This window comes from Artemia franciscana, chromosome 8, assembly GCF_032884065.1.
Source record: "Artemia franciscana chromosome 8, ASM3288406v1, whole genome shotgun sequence".
NCBI classification, from domain to species: Eukaryota; Metazoa; Arthropoda; class Branchiopoda; order Anostraca; family Artemiidae; genus Artemia; species Artemia franciscana.
In genome coordinates, this window is record NC_088870.1 from 27,521,060 (window position 1) to 27,536,256 (window position 15,197).

At 34.3% G+C, this 15,197-nt stretch overlaps 1 protein-coding gene across 4 annotated transcripts in view; it reads left to right on the forward strand.

The window, feature by feature from the left end:
- The window catches only part of LOC136030234 (tetraspanin-33-like), a 183,380-nt gene that overhangs the window by 78,188 nt on the left and 89,995 nt on the right, over positions 1-15,197 (forward strand). For all 4 annotated transcript variants that reach the window (XM_065709055.1, XM_065709054.1, XM_065709057.1 and 1 more), the window contains one exon: positions 53-226. In XM_065709055.1, coding sequence (XP_065565127.1) covers positions 53-226 — 174 coding nt within the window. The remainder of the gene's footprint in view (positions 1-52; positions 227-15,197) is intronic.

Genomic DNA, 15,197 nt, shown 5'->3' on the forward strand with positions numbered 1-15,197 from the left:
AGGAAAAGTTAGTTCATATTGCAACGAAACTTACTTTTTTATTTTATTTTAGTATTCCGGCTGCCTGTTGATATTTTTATTAGCTGAACTTGGTCTTGCAATTTGTGCTCTGATTTATCCACACATAATAATTGGTGTAGTTGACAAACAATTAACAGACGCTGTAATCAAGGACTATAGAGAGAAACCTGATTTACAAAACTTAATTGATTTCACTCAAATAGAGGTAAGTCACTATCCTATAGCCAAAGCCTTTTTATGCTTCCAAAATGCCATTACATGCGCAAGAATCTGCCTTCTTGTCCATTAAAGAATATATGTTGAATCCACTTATGCAAGACAATGTTCCTGAAGACTGTGAACTAGGAATGAAGATCACTGACATTAGCTTAATTGAAAGTTTATCTCTGATATTTAGGAGGACTGTACTTACTCAGTAGATGCATGAATTTTCAGCCTCTTAAGTCTCTCCATCTCCCGCAGCCGGTCTTTCCCTTTGTATTGTGTCAAATCTTGTTTTTAGTTGTTTGTTTCTGCTACAGACAGTGCTTTATAAATAGCCGTTGATTCTGTTATCCTTGGTCTAAAAGACTAATACCGTACAAATCCATGGGTTTTCCCCATGTTTGTCTTAAGCCTTTTGCGCCCTTGTAGTCTTCTTTATCAAATAAAATAGCTCTTACTTGAACCTTAGGATTGTTTTGAAAACCACTTCGTAGAAGTCTATGTAAACAGTTTAGGTGTTGACCAAAGTAATTGCTTTCCAGCCAAGAAAATGTGATTAAGACAGGTTTGAGTTTTCTCTCCAATTCTCCCAAGTCAGGAATATTTTCTTAATGCAACATCTTTTGAAAGGCTTGGAACGACAGTTCTAGTGAAAATGAGTTGTTTGATAACTAAGAAATATTGGAATTGAAAAGCGTCGATTGATGCATATGATATGCCTTGATAAGACAATTTTCATCGCTTACTGTTAAAGAAGAACAGGATCAGAAATCAATTTTTTAGAGGGCTGGTTTTGAAATTATGTTGGTTTTCTGTGAATGATTAATTTAAAAAAACAAAGTTTTCCCGAGGGAAGTTAAGAGCGAAGTTGAAACTTAAAAGGTGCAAAAATTAGTACTTCACAGCCAATCTAATATATATATATATATATATGAATAAAACTAGTACATATAAACCAATTAATTATGTTTCCCTATGCTTTTAGGATTACTGAAAATTAGCGCTATACTGAAAACACAAAAGTTGATTATAAAAAACAGGAATATTGATTAGGGAGTCAAAAATGAGTATGTTGCCTGAGAACAATAAACGAATCGATAAAGGTTTTCATAGTCTTACACCAGTTGTGACATAAGTCACTTTCAGTATACAATTAAAATTATCTTAAAAACGTAAGCGTAAAATTCAATATTTGCATAATAAGCGCGAAGTAATTGAACAACTTATCGAAATATTCGATTGATTTACCAGGACAGCTATAATACCAATAGTGAGTAATATACAGTCTTAAATTGTAAGAAATATGCTTTAATATTACTTGAAATGAAGGTCAAATAAGACATAATGTGAACTCTGGAAATGCGATTATTTCATAGTTGTAGCCGGAGCTGCAACCTAGTAAAGAGTGAACCACAACCCATAGTAACCAAAGTTAAAAAATGCGGTTTGAAAAAAACTGCCTAGTGAAAAAAATTGCCAACTGACACTGACTCAGGAATGATAACTATTACTTCGGTTCGTTTTAAAAGTAAAAGTTTATTGCGAAAAGACATTTATGATGATTTCGAAAGAAGTCTCAAACCACTTGAAAATGGCATCAGATCAAAATGAAAAGTGTACCATTGGAATCAGCATGATCCAAAACTTTAAACAGGGAAATTACAGTCCCCCTCCTTGAACAACAAGGCAAATCTTTTTCTTTGTATTGGTAGCACTGATCTGTCTCCCGTTTTTTTCTTATTTTTTTCAGCAGGTCTAGGGGGCTACCATTACATCATATACAGATGCTTAATGGCTTATTTAAAAGCTATTTCTCATATCTACGGGCTTTTTATAAATTCCACCATCTGCAACTCCTATATTACACTAAAATGGCACTTTTTGTGCCATTTCTAAAGAGGTCATGCTAGAGGGCTGTCAAAATATCGTAGACAGATTTTATCTAGCTCATATGAAAGATGTTGCTCATATCTACGTCTTCCTTATAAAATCCACCATTTGCAAGTTCCAAATGGCACTATTGATGCCACGTCAAGTGGAAAAACTGGGGCTAGTGGGCATACAGAACTTCTTAGAGAGATGTTTAATAGCTCATTCGAAAGCTATTGCTCCTATCTACGTGCTTTTTATCTGTTCTACCATCCGTAAGTGCCATATAGCACTAAAAAGCTTGGAAGTATAAAACGGTACCATTTTAATAGTTATGATCTAAAATCTTTAACTGGAGATTTACAAGAACTCCTCCCGTACACTGCACCTCCCACCCCCTTCGTAAGTCTCATTAGTCCGTTGCGAGAATTCACTATGCATTTTTTAACGCGGTCAGCCGACCTTGGGGCTCGTAAAATGATTTTTAAAATATCGAATGCTCTTAAGAGGAAGACATTCATAGAAGAACAAATAATTGAATCTCAGAATTCAAAATAACTATTCCTTGCCGTACCCCCTACCCTCCTTATGTTCCCAAAAGTTGAGCTTCGCCAAATATTGTTTAATACTCTCACTCTTTAGAATAGAAGCTTTTATTAACTTCATGTTCTATAATAGCCCATTACAAATGTATTTGATGAATAAGATTGAATAACTATGCTTTTGGTGATGACATAGCTCTCCATAGTCTTTGGGAAAAGGGTTGTAAGTTTCACAACTTAGTCATACAAGAACAAATAGATTGACTTCGATCATAAGCCGCCGTAGTTCAGTTACTAGCGCATTAGTCTTTGAATCACAATGGTTCAGTTCAGTTTCTTATTCAGGCATTTTTATTTCGATCATGGTTTTCTGCCGTATGTATGATTATTGTCATTTAGTTCACTATTTTTGTTAATTCTTTGTGAATTGTGAAATGTTCCGTACACTACTTTTGGAACGCATTACGCCCCTGACCCCAAACCAGGGTTCTGGAACCACTCAAAGTTGTATCTTTAAAGAAGGATACTGATTGTTATACTTATTTATTCATATTATTTCCTTTTTTTTTTACAAATTAATAGACAGAATAAAACTATTTGTAATGTAAATAGAGAAATCATAGCACTAAGAACCTATTAGCTTTTTTTTTCTCTTATGTTTTTCTGGTTGTCAGGTTACTTTCCAACTTTTTCTTGTTTATTGCTGTTCGACACCTGTATGTCTAATGTTTTTTGGTGTTTGTCAGGGGGAGGTGGAGATGTTTCGTGAAATAACTTAAACATCCCAAAATTTTGCTTAGGTTTTAAAAACCTTAAAAATCTTCTTTAGAAAAATAGTTTCTCTTTCCCAACTGTTGAGGTTCTCCTTCAAAAATTGCGTACACCATCTTGTGTAGCATCTTGTAGATCATTGCTGTGTTGCTTCTGCATTAAATTAAAATTAAAAACGGGCAAAGACTAATTAAAAAAAGAAGTTTTTTGAGGCGAAGTAGAACCTAAAACGAGCAATAATTATTGCTTTACAGTCCATCTAACATTATTAATAAAGCCAGTACACATAAACCAAATAATCATATCTCCCTGTGTTTGTGGGATTAAAGAAAACTAGCGCTTTATTGAAAACACAAAACAATTTAGGAGTTTTAGTATAGTAAAAGTAAACCGATTGAGGTGACTTTTTACAGTATACAAATAAAGCATTTTTTCTGTTAATAATATAGTGTATTTCTTACAATATAAGATTGTTTTTTACTCACTATTGGTATTATAGCTAGTGAGACCAAAATGTTACCTGATAAATCAATCCAATATTTCTGTATGCTGTTCAGTGACTTTGCAGTTATTAAAAAAGTGTTTATTTTTATGCTTATGTTCTTAAGATAATTTAAATTGTTTACCGAAAGTTAGTGATATCAGAGCTGGTGTAATACCATGAAAAGCTTTATAGATTAGTTTATTGTTGTCAGGCTACGTACTCTTTTTTAACTAATAAATCAACATTCTTGTTATTGCACTTGGTATTTACCAAGTGACATATAGCGATCGCAATTTCTGTCGGTCTGTCTGTTCCGGTTTTGCTAGCTTGGGCACTTCCAGTTCCAGATAAGCTAGGACGATGGAATTTGGCAGGTGTATCAGGGACCAGAAGAGAATAAATTAGAAATAGTCTTCTCCCCGATTCAACCATCTGGGGGGGGGGGACTGGAGGACGGTTAATTCGGAAAAATTAGAAAAAATGAGGTATTTTCAACTTACGAACGGGTGGTGAGATCGGAGAGATCGTGATGATAGTTGGTGAGAAGAATAAGCACAAGTCCTAAATACGTGATTGACACAACCAATTCGAATGTACTCTCTTTGCGGGAGTTGGGTGGGGGGGGGGGGTAATTTGGAAAAATTAGAAAAAATGAGGTATTTTTAACTTACGAACGGGTGATTGAATCTTATTGAAACGTGATATTTAGACGGATATCGTGTCTCAGAGCTCTTATTTTAAATCCAGACCAGATCTGGTGACATTGGGGGGGGGGGTTTGTAGGGGAAAACCGGAAATCTTGGAAAATGCTTAAAGTTTAGAGATCGGGATGGAACTTGGTGGGAAGAATAAGAACAAGTCATATATACGCGATTGACATAACCGGACTGAATCCGCTCTATTTCGGAAGGTTAGGGGGGTTACTAATAATTAGAAAAAATGAGGTATTTTTAACTTACGGACGGGTGATCGGATCATAATGAAATTTGTTATTTAGAAGGACCTCGGGTCTCAGAGCTTTTATTTTACTTCCCAACCGGATCTTGTGAGATTGGGGGAGGGGGTCGAAGGGGGGAACCGGAAATCTTGGAAAACGCTTATAGTGGATGGTCGGGGCTGAAACTTGGTAGGAAAAATAAGCACAAGTCCTAGAGTCCTCGATCGCAATTTAAATTTATGTCGGTCTGCTTGTCTCTCTGTCGGTCCCGGTTTTGCTAGTTCAGGCACTTTCAGATAAGCTAGGATTTGATATTTAGAAGGATCTCGTGTCTCAGAGCTCTTATTTTAAAACTCGACCGGATCTGGTGACATTGGGGGGGGGGGTGAGTTAGAGGGGGGAAACCGGAAATCTTAGAAAACGCCTGAGAGTAGAGAAATTGTAATGTAACTTGATGGGAAGAAGCTCTTGGCTCTTCCGACCTCGTCACAAGTGCCATATGAGTTCTTCCCTAGTTTTCTATAATCCTACAAACCTAGGGAAACATTTGGTTTATTTGTACTAGCTTTATTCATATATGTAAGATAGAATGTGAAGCAATAATTTTTGTTCGTTTTAAGTTTCAACTTTACGTTTTACTTTCAAATTAATCTCTCTAAACAACAGTGAATTTCAAGCTATGGTACAAATTCTAAAGCTAGTCTATAGTTCTTATGTTATCAAGATGGCTTTACTTCGAACTTGTATGCAAACAAATCATGACATGTCCTTTTCAGAAACAAAACGAGAGCAAGGCATTGAACTGAGCCACTGTACAGAAGTGATTCCAAATTAAACGTAAAAAACGCAACAATCCTAAAATGGATTGTTGCTTTATCTTAAAAGGGATTGATCCTAAAAGGGACTGACAATACGTTTGATTTTACTGTGCAAAAACGCCTATATTATTTTGTGTTTTCAGTAAAGTGCTAGTTTCCTATAACCCCAGAAACAAAGGAAACATAATTGGTTGGTTGATTTGTACTAGTTTTATTGATATGTATTTTATAGGCTGTGAAGTAATTATGTTTCTGACATAATTGAATTAAGTTTTATGTTTCAGCCTCGCTCTTTACTTCCGTCAGAAAAACTTTTTTTTTAATTAATCTTTTTTTCTGTTTTTATTAAAATTTAATGTAGAAACAACGCTGCCATGATATTTTTTATTTATACAGAATAATGTATGTTCGTTCTAAGTTTAATGTCACTAGTTTCAGTTGAAAACTTATTTTTCATATAATTTCTAATTATCACTGATCTAGGGGAGATAAGACACGTCTAGAAATATGCAGACAACCTTGACAGCTACGAAAAACTTTCAGTCTATAACATAAAGTTAATTATCCATACTTCACAAAACAATACATGTTTTTCGGGAGCGTTTGTTTTTCGATGAACAAAAAGCTGTTTTTACTCGGCCAACTTCGCCTGAAAAAGTTATAATGAAGACAGGGCTTTTTAAATCGCCTACAGACTAGCAGAAATTAGAAGGCTACTGTAACAAGAGAGCTGTTTAAGGGCTCATTTAAAAGCTCATACTTATACCTAATCACTTTTTATAAATATGACTTGATAGCGCATTCCCATTAAGTGCACATTAAGTGCGGTTGTTTTTTTTTCATTTTTCAAATGAAAAAAGTGCCTTTTCCAATGAAATGAGCCAAAAAGGTGTTTTTCAAAATCTAAGCAGGAACAAAAACTGAGGGGACAAGGACGTCACTTCCCCTCAATTACCACCGTTAAAACTAGCACACAGACTTCATCGCTGAGTGAAGTTTGAAGGTTCGATTCAAAACTGTTGATCATTCAAGCTTAAGTTTTGGTAGGTTTTCAGGTGAAAAGTTTTTAGTTTTTCTTATTTTGTTTTCGCAATAATCTTTTACTTTTAAGATGAGTCGGCGATTTATGAAACTTATTAAGAGGGCCTGGAAGGGGAGTATATGTGAGGGATTCTTATAGACCTCCAGTTAAGGGGTTTGGACCACAATTATTGGAATGGCACCGTTTTATGCCTCCAAACTCTTCCACTTAAGAAGTGGCACCAAAAGTGCCGTTCTTAGTGCTGTATGGCACTTATCGATGGTAAAATCGATAAAAAGCACGGAAAGATGAGTAATATGTTTAAGATGAGCCTTCCCGGGCTATTCTTTCAAGAATTAGTGCGATAATCTTGAATTCAAGAATTCAAGATTATCTGAAAAGTAATCGTAAAAAGGCACAAACCATGATTGAAAACAAATCCAAGTTAGAATCAAACGCATGGTAGTCTAATTTGAAGTCCAGCGCTGTACTAACAGAACCACGCCTCTAATAATGTAATTTAATATGTTGTTGTTTGTAGGACTTTAATTGCGTAGCTAATTAAGGGGGCCTGGAGAAGGAACATGCCGGAGGTGCTCTTGCAAGTTAAGGGTTTTGGAGCATAATTATTATAATGATACCGTTTTATACTTCCAAGATTTTTCACTTAAGAAGTGGCACCAAAACTGCTGTTTTCAGCGCTATATCTCACTTACGAATGGTAGAATTGATAAAAAGCACGTAGATATGAGCAAAAGTTTTCAATTGAGACATTAAACATCACTCTAAAAATTTCTGGCAGCCCATTAGCCTTAGCTCTTCCAACTGAGACATGACACCAAAAGTGCCATTTTTAGTGCCATTTGAAACTTGCAGATGGTGGAATTTATAGGAAGAATGTACATATGAGCAATATTTTTTATATCAGCTATCAAATATCTATCTAAGATGTTTTGGTAGCCTGATAGCCCCACCCCTTTGAGAAACATCATTAAAAGTGCTTTTTGGTGCCACATGGCACTTCAAGACGGCGGAATTTATATATAGCTTTTGAATGAGCTCTTGATCATCTGTTCTAGCAACCCGCTAGGCCTAGAAAAAAGAAGAAAATAAGACTGTTTTAGTGTTTTTTAACTTTTGGTTACCATTGGCTGTGGTTTGCTCTTTACTAGGTTGCAGCGACCGCTGCAACTGTGATTCCATTTTAAAAACGATTGACATTCCGTATGCTTAGGGTAGTAATTGTAGCGCTTGGCAGCGAATACATTGGGTAAAGTTTATTTATTTTTGAATTTGGATCTTTTACAGAAAGTTAAACATTCGTTTGAGATTTAGCCTTGGATTTCAAAACAATTAATGATAAAGACAGAGATAATATTTATTTCCAGAAAGCTGTCTAAGCTCTGAGAATGCCGAATTTGCATCATACATCACCCAAAAACTTAAAATCTTTGGGAATTGCTAAATTAAATTTAAAATAAATAAAACTTAATATGAAAGGTATTACTAGGGAAAAAGAACTTATCCCTGGATTATGGAGAACACTATTAGCTGTGCACAATGAATTTTTTGTCCTCCTTTGAACAGTACTAACAAGAATTACTTTGTGAAGAAAAGAGAAATAAGGGACGTTTCCTTCATTAAATGTAATTGTTTGGCTTCTTTTTTGAACTGCCTGGATCTGCCTGACAATTCCTAGGAGACACCAGGATGCCAATTAGGGCAGGTGCGCTCAAGTATCGGGTGCATAAGGGAGAGGAAAATTCCCAACAGTGAAATTTGGGACACTTAAGTCTACCAAAGAGTTTAAGAAGGGACGAGTAGCATTTGTTAGAAGATCTCGTTTAAAATCATTTTAGGTTCTAACATCCACAATTTCTTAGTACTAACCGACATTTTAGGGGAGATTAGATATTTCAATGAGCGAGATTCAAGCAACTTCATTATTAAAATTACTGACTTTAAAGGATTAACTCTCATATAGTTGGAAACAGTTTCATCTTGTATTTTGCAGGAAACTTGAGTGACTTTTATTTATTCGTTATATCTAGAAGAGAAGAGAGAAATGCTCTCTGGTTTGAAGTAGAATTTTTTTAGCTCATAATCTTTTTGAATAATTACTATTAGCAGTGTCTCTGGGCTTTTCTGTGGGATGGAAATCAACCCTGTTCTGGGTATTCCCACAAATATATCGTATATTTCTTTAAAATTTATTTTTTTAATATTATATTAATATTTCTTATATTGTAATTTTGTTGGTTTAGTGTTGTATAATGCTATGTTTTATTAATATCAAGGAGCAGAATCTGCATAAACATCTCCTTATGCTGTCAGGAATTTATGTATAATCCTAGTCTTAGCATATACTAAGTGAATTTTTTCTTTGTTGGTCAGGTCGAGGGCTAAAATATTTAATTCTAACTGAATTTTCGTACGCCAAAGTTGAAAAATAACACCCATTCCTTTGGGTGTCGGGGAATGTCGACGAGAGCAGGACTGTAAGAATTGTGTAAGTATGGCAGTTGCTATGAGTTTTTTTTTACTCCATAAAATTACAACATGTCTTCTAAATACTACCTAGTTTTGCACTTTTCGATATTTTTTTTTTGTGATTCGTTGGAGGAAGCTGCTCCCTTGCCTTCCCCAATGAGAATTCCTATTACTCTGTTGATGTCTTCAGTTAATAAAGGAATACAAGTTAATTAATTAAAGGCTTAATGGAGCTATTTATTTTTTTTGAAAAATTTTTTTTGTGGAAAAAGTTTTAAAATTAATTTCTTTTCGTTTTTTGTTGACATTGTCTTGGAAAAAATAATATTTTACATTTTTTCAGTTTTCATGGTTGCAACGGGAGCTGCAACCGAGTAAAACCACAGCCTATAGTAACCAAAAGTTAAAAACACGTTTTAAAAAAAAAAAAAACTGAAAACTGCCTAGTGAAAAAATTGCCATCTGACACTGACTCAGGAATGGTAACTATTATTTCGGTTCATCTTGAAAGTAAAAGTCTAATGCAAAAAGAAATTTATGGTGATTTCGGAAAAAAGTCTAAAACCCCTCGAAAATGGCGTCAGATCAAAATGAAGCGTGTACCATTGGAATCAGCATGGTCGAAAACCTTTTACAGGGAAATTAAAGTCCCCCTTCTTGAACAGGGAAAACCACTTTCTGTGGTAGCTCTGATCTGTGTCCTGCTTTTTTTCTTTTTTTTTTCTTTTTCTTAAGGCCTAGTAGGCTACCTGAACATCATAGAGAGATGCTGAACGGCTCATTCGAAAGCTATTTCTCTTATCTACGCGATTTTTTAAGTTCCGTTATCTGTAAGTTTCCTGTGGCACTAAAATGACACTTTTTATGCCATTTCTAAAGGGGTAAAAGCTGGTTGGTTACCAAAACATCTAGACAGATTTTTTATAGCTCATATATAAAAGATATTGCTCAAATCTACGTTTTCCTTATAAAATCCACCATCTTCAAGTGCAAAATGCACTATTGGTGCCATGTCTCAAATGGAAAAGCTGGGTCTAGTGGGCATTCAGATCTTCTTAGAGAGACGTTTAATGGTTCATTTGGAAGCTTTTGCTTATACCTACGTGCTTTGTATCAGTTCTACCATCCTTAATTGCCATATAGCAATTAAAACGACACTTTTGGTGCCACTTTTTAAGTGAAAAAGCTTGGTAGTATAAAACGGCACAGTTGTAATAGTTATGGTCCAAAACCCTTAACTAGAGATTTATAAGAACCCCTCCCATATACTCCCCCTCCCAGCCCCCCGAGTAAGTCTCATTTGTCCGTTGGGAAAATCCACTATGAACTCTTTAATACGGTCATCCAACGTTGGGGCTCGCAAAATGTTTTTTAAAATATCGAGTGTTCTTAAAATGTTCATGAAATTCATAGAAGAACACAAAATTGAACCTTAAAATTATAGAAGCTTTTATTAACTCAATGTTTTATAATAGCCACTTACGAATGTTTTTGCTGAAAAAGATCCAATAACTCTGCTTTTGGTGAGAACATAGCTCTCCATAGTCTTTGGGAAAAGGGCTTTAAGTTACATGATTCGTTCCTACAAGAATTTAAAAAAAAAACTAGTTTTTTGACTGAAAGTAAGGAGCAACATTAAAACTTAAAACGAACAGAAGTTACTCCGTGTATGAAAGGGGCTGTTCCCTTTTCAACGCCCCGCTCTATACGCTAAAGTTTGACTCTTTCTCTCAATTCTACTTTATTAAACAGTAAAAAACTTAAACAGTCTTCTGGTAAAAAATACGAAATTCCACATTTTTATAGATAGGAGCTGGAAATTTTTGCAATAGGGTTCTCTGATACGCTGAATGCCATGGTGTGATTTTCGTTAACATTCTATGACTGTTTTCCCCTATTTTCCAAAATATGAAAAATTTTCTCAGGCTCGTAACTTTTGATGACAAAGACTAAATTTGATGAAACTTATATGTTTAAAATCAGCATGAAAATCCGATTCTTTTGATGTATCTTTTAGTATCAAAATTCCATTTTTAAGAGTTTCGTTTACTATTGAGCCGGGTCGCTCCGGCTCAATAGGCATATGGTTCTGGAAACACTTAAAGTTGTATCTTCAAAGAAGGATTACATATTGTTTATTTATTTATTCACATTTCCTTTTTTTAATATTTAATAGACATAATAAAACTATATGCAAGGTTCATAGAACTAAGAACCTATTAGAATTTTTTTTCTGTGATATTTTTCTGGTTGTCATGTTACTTTCCAATTTTTGGAAAGTAATTCTAAATCAGGGTTTTTGTAATGTTCATTTATATAATGGAAATTTATTTATTTTATTAAAAATTTGCATAGTGTGCAATTACAATTTTAATTAAAATGTTCAAAATACTCTTTATTTGCAAATTTTGTTATTGAATTTTGCCAGACTCTGAAGTTAATCTGAGCAGAAAATTGACCAGAAATATCAAGATCGATAAATCGATTATCGTATATGGAAAATAAAAATATCGATATATCAATATATCGTTTAATTAAGATATCGCCCAACACTACCCGATCTAACTTCTAATTTCCATAAAAGGAATAAAGGTATTTCTGTAAAATATAATTCATATTTGCTATATGACAAACCATATCCTTTATGAATAGCTTTTTTATATTCAAATTTCTATGAGAGATTAGAGAGAAAGAGAGAAAAAAATATTGATCTCTATTCTTTGCTGCGATTTTTTACCATAATGCCTCTTATTGCTTAATCTTTTATATCTCAATTAGGGACAACAATCTTAGGAATTTAGAAGAAGTTCGGTTCATTCAGCATATACGCTGGTCTCCAAAGCCTTCTATCAAATAGATTGTTATAATTAATGCTGGTGATTTCGGGAGATCCAAAAAGTTTGAATTATCTACGTTTCATTCTAATTAGCTTTTCTCCTATGTGTGTCAGATTAATACAATACCTTTTATGTTTTCACTTTATTTATATTTGTGTGCTCTTTTTTTTCTATCTGTCGATATATATTTTTAAACGCACAAGTTGAAATTTTTTTTTCTATATCGGATAGTAGGCTACATCTTACAGTGATTAAAGCAGCAACTGCCAAAAAACGTGATCATGTGTTTCTGTGTACCAATTAACATTAAAAAAAGGGTTTAAGAAAAAGACAAAAGCCAACACCAGGCTATTAAGAATCTAGATTTTGTGTCCAGACACTGTGGTACAAAAAGTTGTGCCGTTGCTTTTGATTTTATTTATTTTTTTGTCATAGTATAGGGTTTGCAAAAATATCACTATTAGTGCGTCTCTACGATGCGCAGTTAGGTCTGCTACATTTGAGAATAGAAGTGACACACCTAAAAGAAAAGAAAAGAATCCGGCACCAAAGAGCTCCCAAACACAATTTGAAATAGTAATTGTAAGGGACTAACAAGTTCATTTGAACCAATATTAAAATGAAGTGTGCTAATACCATAAATATTATATGATTACGATATTAGACTAAAATAAATAAAAAAACACTTTTTTCTACTGAAAGTAAGGAGGGACATTCAAACTTAAAACGAACAGAAATTATGGCGCATGTCAAAGGGGTTTTCCCTCCTCAGTGCCTTAATTTTAACGCTAATTTCTTACTTTTTGCTCCAATTATTTAAGAATGACTTCGAAAACACAAGGGTTGTTTAATTAGAATCATAATCTTTTTTAGAAGTTCAAAAAAAAAACTAGAGTTAAAAGCGAGGTATTGAGGAGGGATGACTCCCTTCCGTTAATTTTTTGCTTTTTCAGGCCCTCTCATAATAAGAGAGGGCCTAGGCTCCTAATGAGTATTTGCATGGGTAAATACAAGGATGGGACGGTTTTCAGAGATGATGATCATTCTCAAAGCGTTTTTTTTTTTTTTTTTTTTTTTTTTTTTTTTTTTTTTTTTTTTTTTTTTTTCGAATATTAAACTTGAATATTGAAAGCGAGGTTTGGAGTAAAGAAAAGTTACCCTTGTTTGCTCTTCAGAGAGAGCCTTGGATCAAAGAGCTTGTAGTAGCAAACTGTAAGTAAAGAGTGAGCCTTTTCAATACAAACCTTTGTTTTGTGTTGATTGGGCAATTCCATCCTCGCTGTGAATTCCCCCCAGAAAATTTCTTGCCTATGATTCCGCCTGAAAAATACTCCTTAGCATACTTTCAGTTGAAAGTAGGCAGGGGGAATCCCCCTGTGTGGAAAATACTTCCCAGAAATCCCCCTCCCAATGGAATGTTTCTCCCGCAGAAACGTTTTCCATGGAGAATTTCCCCTGGTGAAAAATCCCCCATGGAGATTTCCTCCCATGGGAAATTCCAATCGCAACTTAAAAATCCCCAAGAGAATTCTAACTCTGCCAAAAAATTCCCCTTGACAATTCCCCCAAAGCATCTCCACATGTAAAATGGGGTCGCCAACGAGAAGATAAGACAGATAAAACAAATTTCGTTTGCGAATTCTTGCTAGTTCTCCCTGTATAAACTTTTCCATGGAAAGTTCACCCCAGGAACTGTGGAAAAAAGTTCACCCCATGAATGTAAGACTCTTCGTGTAGAAAATCCATCCCCAAAGAATCCTCCCGTGGAAAGTGTTCGTATATTTCCCTATAATAAGTACTACATGTAATAATGTACAGATTTCACAACGTGTGGTCCTTCCTCTGTGGGTTCTGGGGGGTCATGTCATCTCCTAGTCCAAACACATAGTTATTGTACCTTTCAACTATAACAAAGTGGCTATATCAAAATTTTTATTAATTGGCTTTCGGGAAAAAATGTATTGGGGCAGGGCTAGATTCCCCTCAAATTTTGTTCATTAAAAAGAGCACTAGAACTTTTAATTTCCATATAACCTAACCCTCTTGGGATATTCTGGGACCATTGTCTTGATACGATCACCCTGGAAAAAAAAGACAACGAATAAACACGTATCCGTGATACTTTTTTTTTTTGGCAAATTCAAATTTTCACGTCTTTGGAGACTAGAGCTTGGAACCTTCACAGTAGGGTTCTCTGATACGCTGAAGCTGATGGTGTGATTTTCATTAAGTTTTTTTTTTTACTTTTAAGGGGTGTTTCCCTCCTCTTTCAAAAATCCAACCAGTTTTTTAATGCTTGTACCCTTGGATGGGTAACACTAAACTTAATAAATATTATATATTTAGAATCATGATAGTAAGCTGATTCTTCTGATATAAGGAGCTCTTTTAAAACTACACAAGAACTTTTGCGTGAAGAACGAGTTATTGAGAAGGGGATAACAGAGGAAACAATAAATATGCATTGGTGAGGCTAGCAACAGCAGTGGTTAGCCATATTATGTTTGTAAATGATCTTGAACCAATATCCCAGCTATGAAATAAGCAGTGTGGTTTCAAAAGAGTAGTTTTATTTGATTCCTGATTCAAAATATAATTTTCACTTACCTGGAAATTCAATAATAGGCCAGGTAATGCCTAAGGCAGAATATTTATTATTTTTCTGAATTGGCAATATTTTGCAGTTAGAACTAATGGTATTAGCCAATAATTGGGGCTCTTGACAAGGAGGTACTTTAAAAAAATAATTTTCACTTTATAATATGTAAATAAAATTGTTTATAACACAGTTTTAAGGCACTTCTTCTTTACTTTATTCCTCCCCTCCTAACTTCTATTGTGTGGAAATATATAGCCAAATTATATGTATCTTGTGTGTTTTTCTATTTCTTGATTTGTCATCATTGATTAAATTTAAACAGTAAAAACAATAATGACACATGGTAAAATGCATGGGGCATTAGGGGACTGGAGGTAAAGTACAGTGGAAGTTAAACCTTTTCCCAAAAAATCTATTTAGTTAATCTAAAGCTTAAAGTTTTTTTCTCAAATTTTTTTGGTTTGTCTATCCTTGATCAGTTTTCAACTATGTTATGATGTCAGGTTCAGAAGTTTATGTAATCAAACAATCGTATACTAGAAAATGTATAACGTGATAGAATATTAAAGTCCTTGACTATAGAAAAGGGAAGAAAAACAACCAA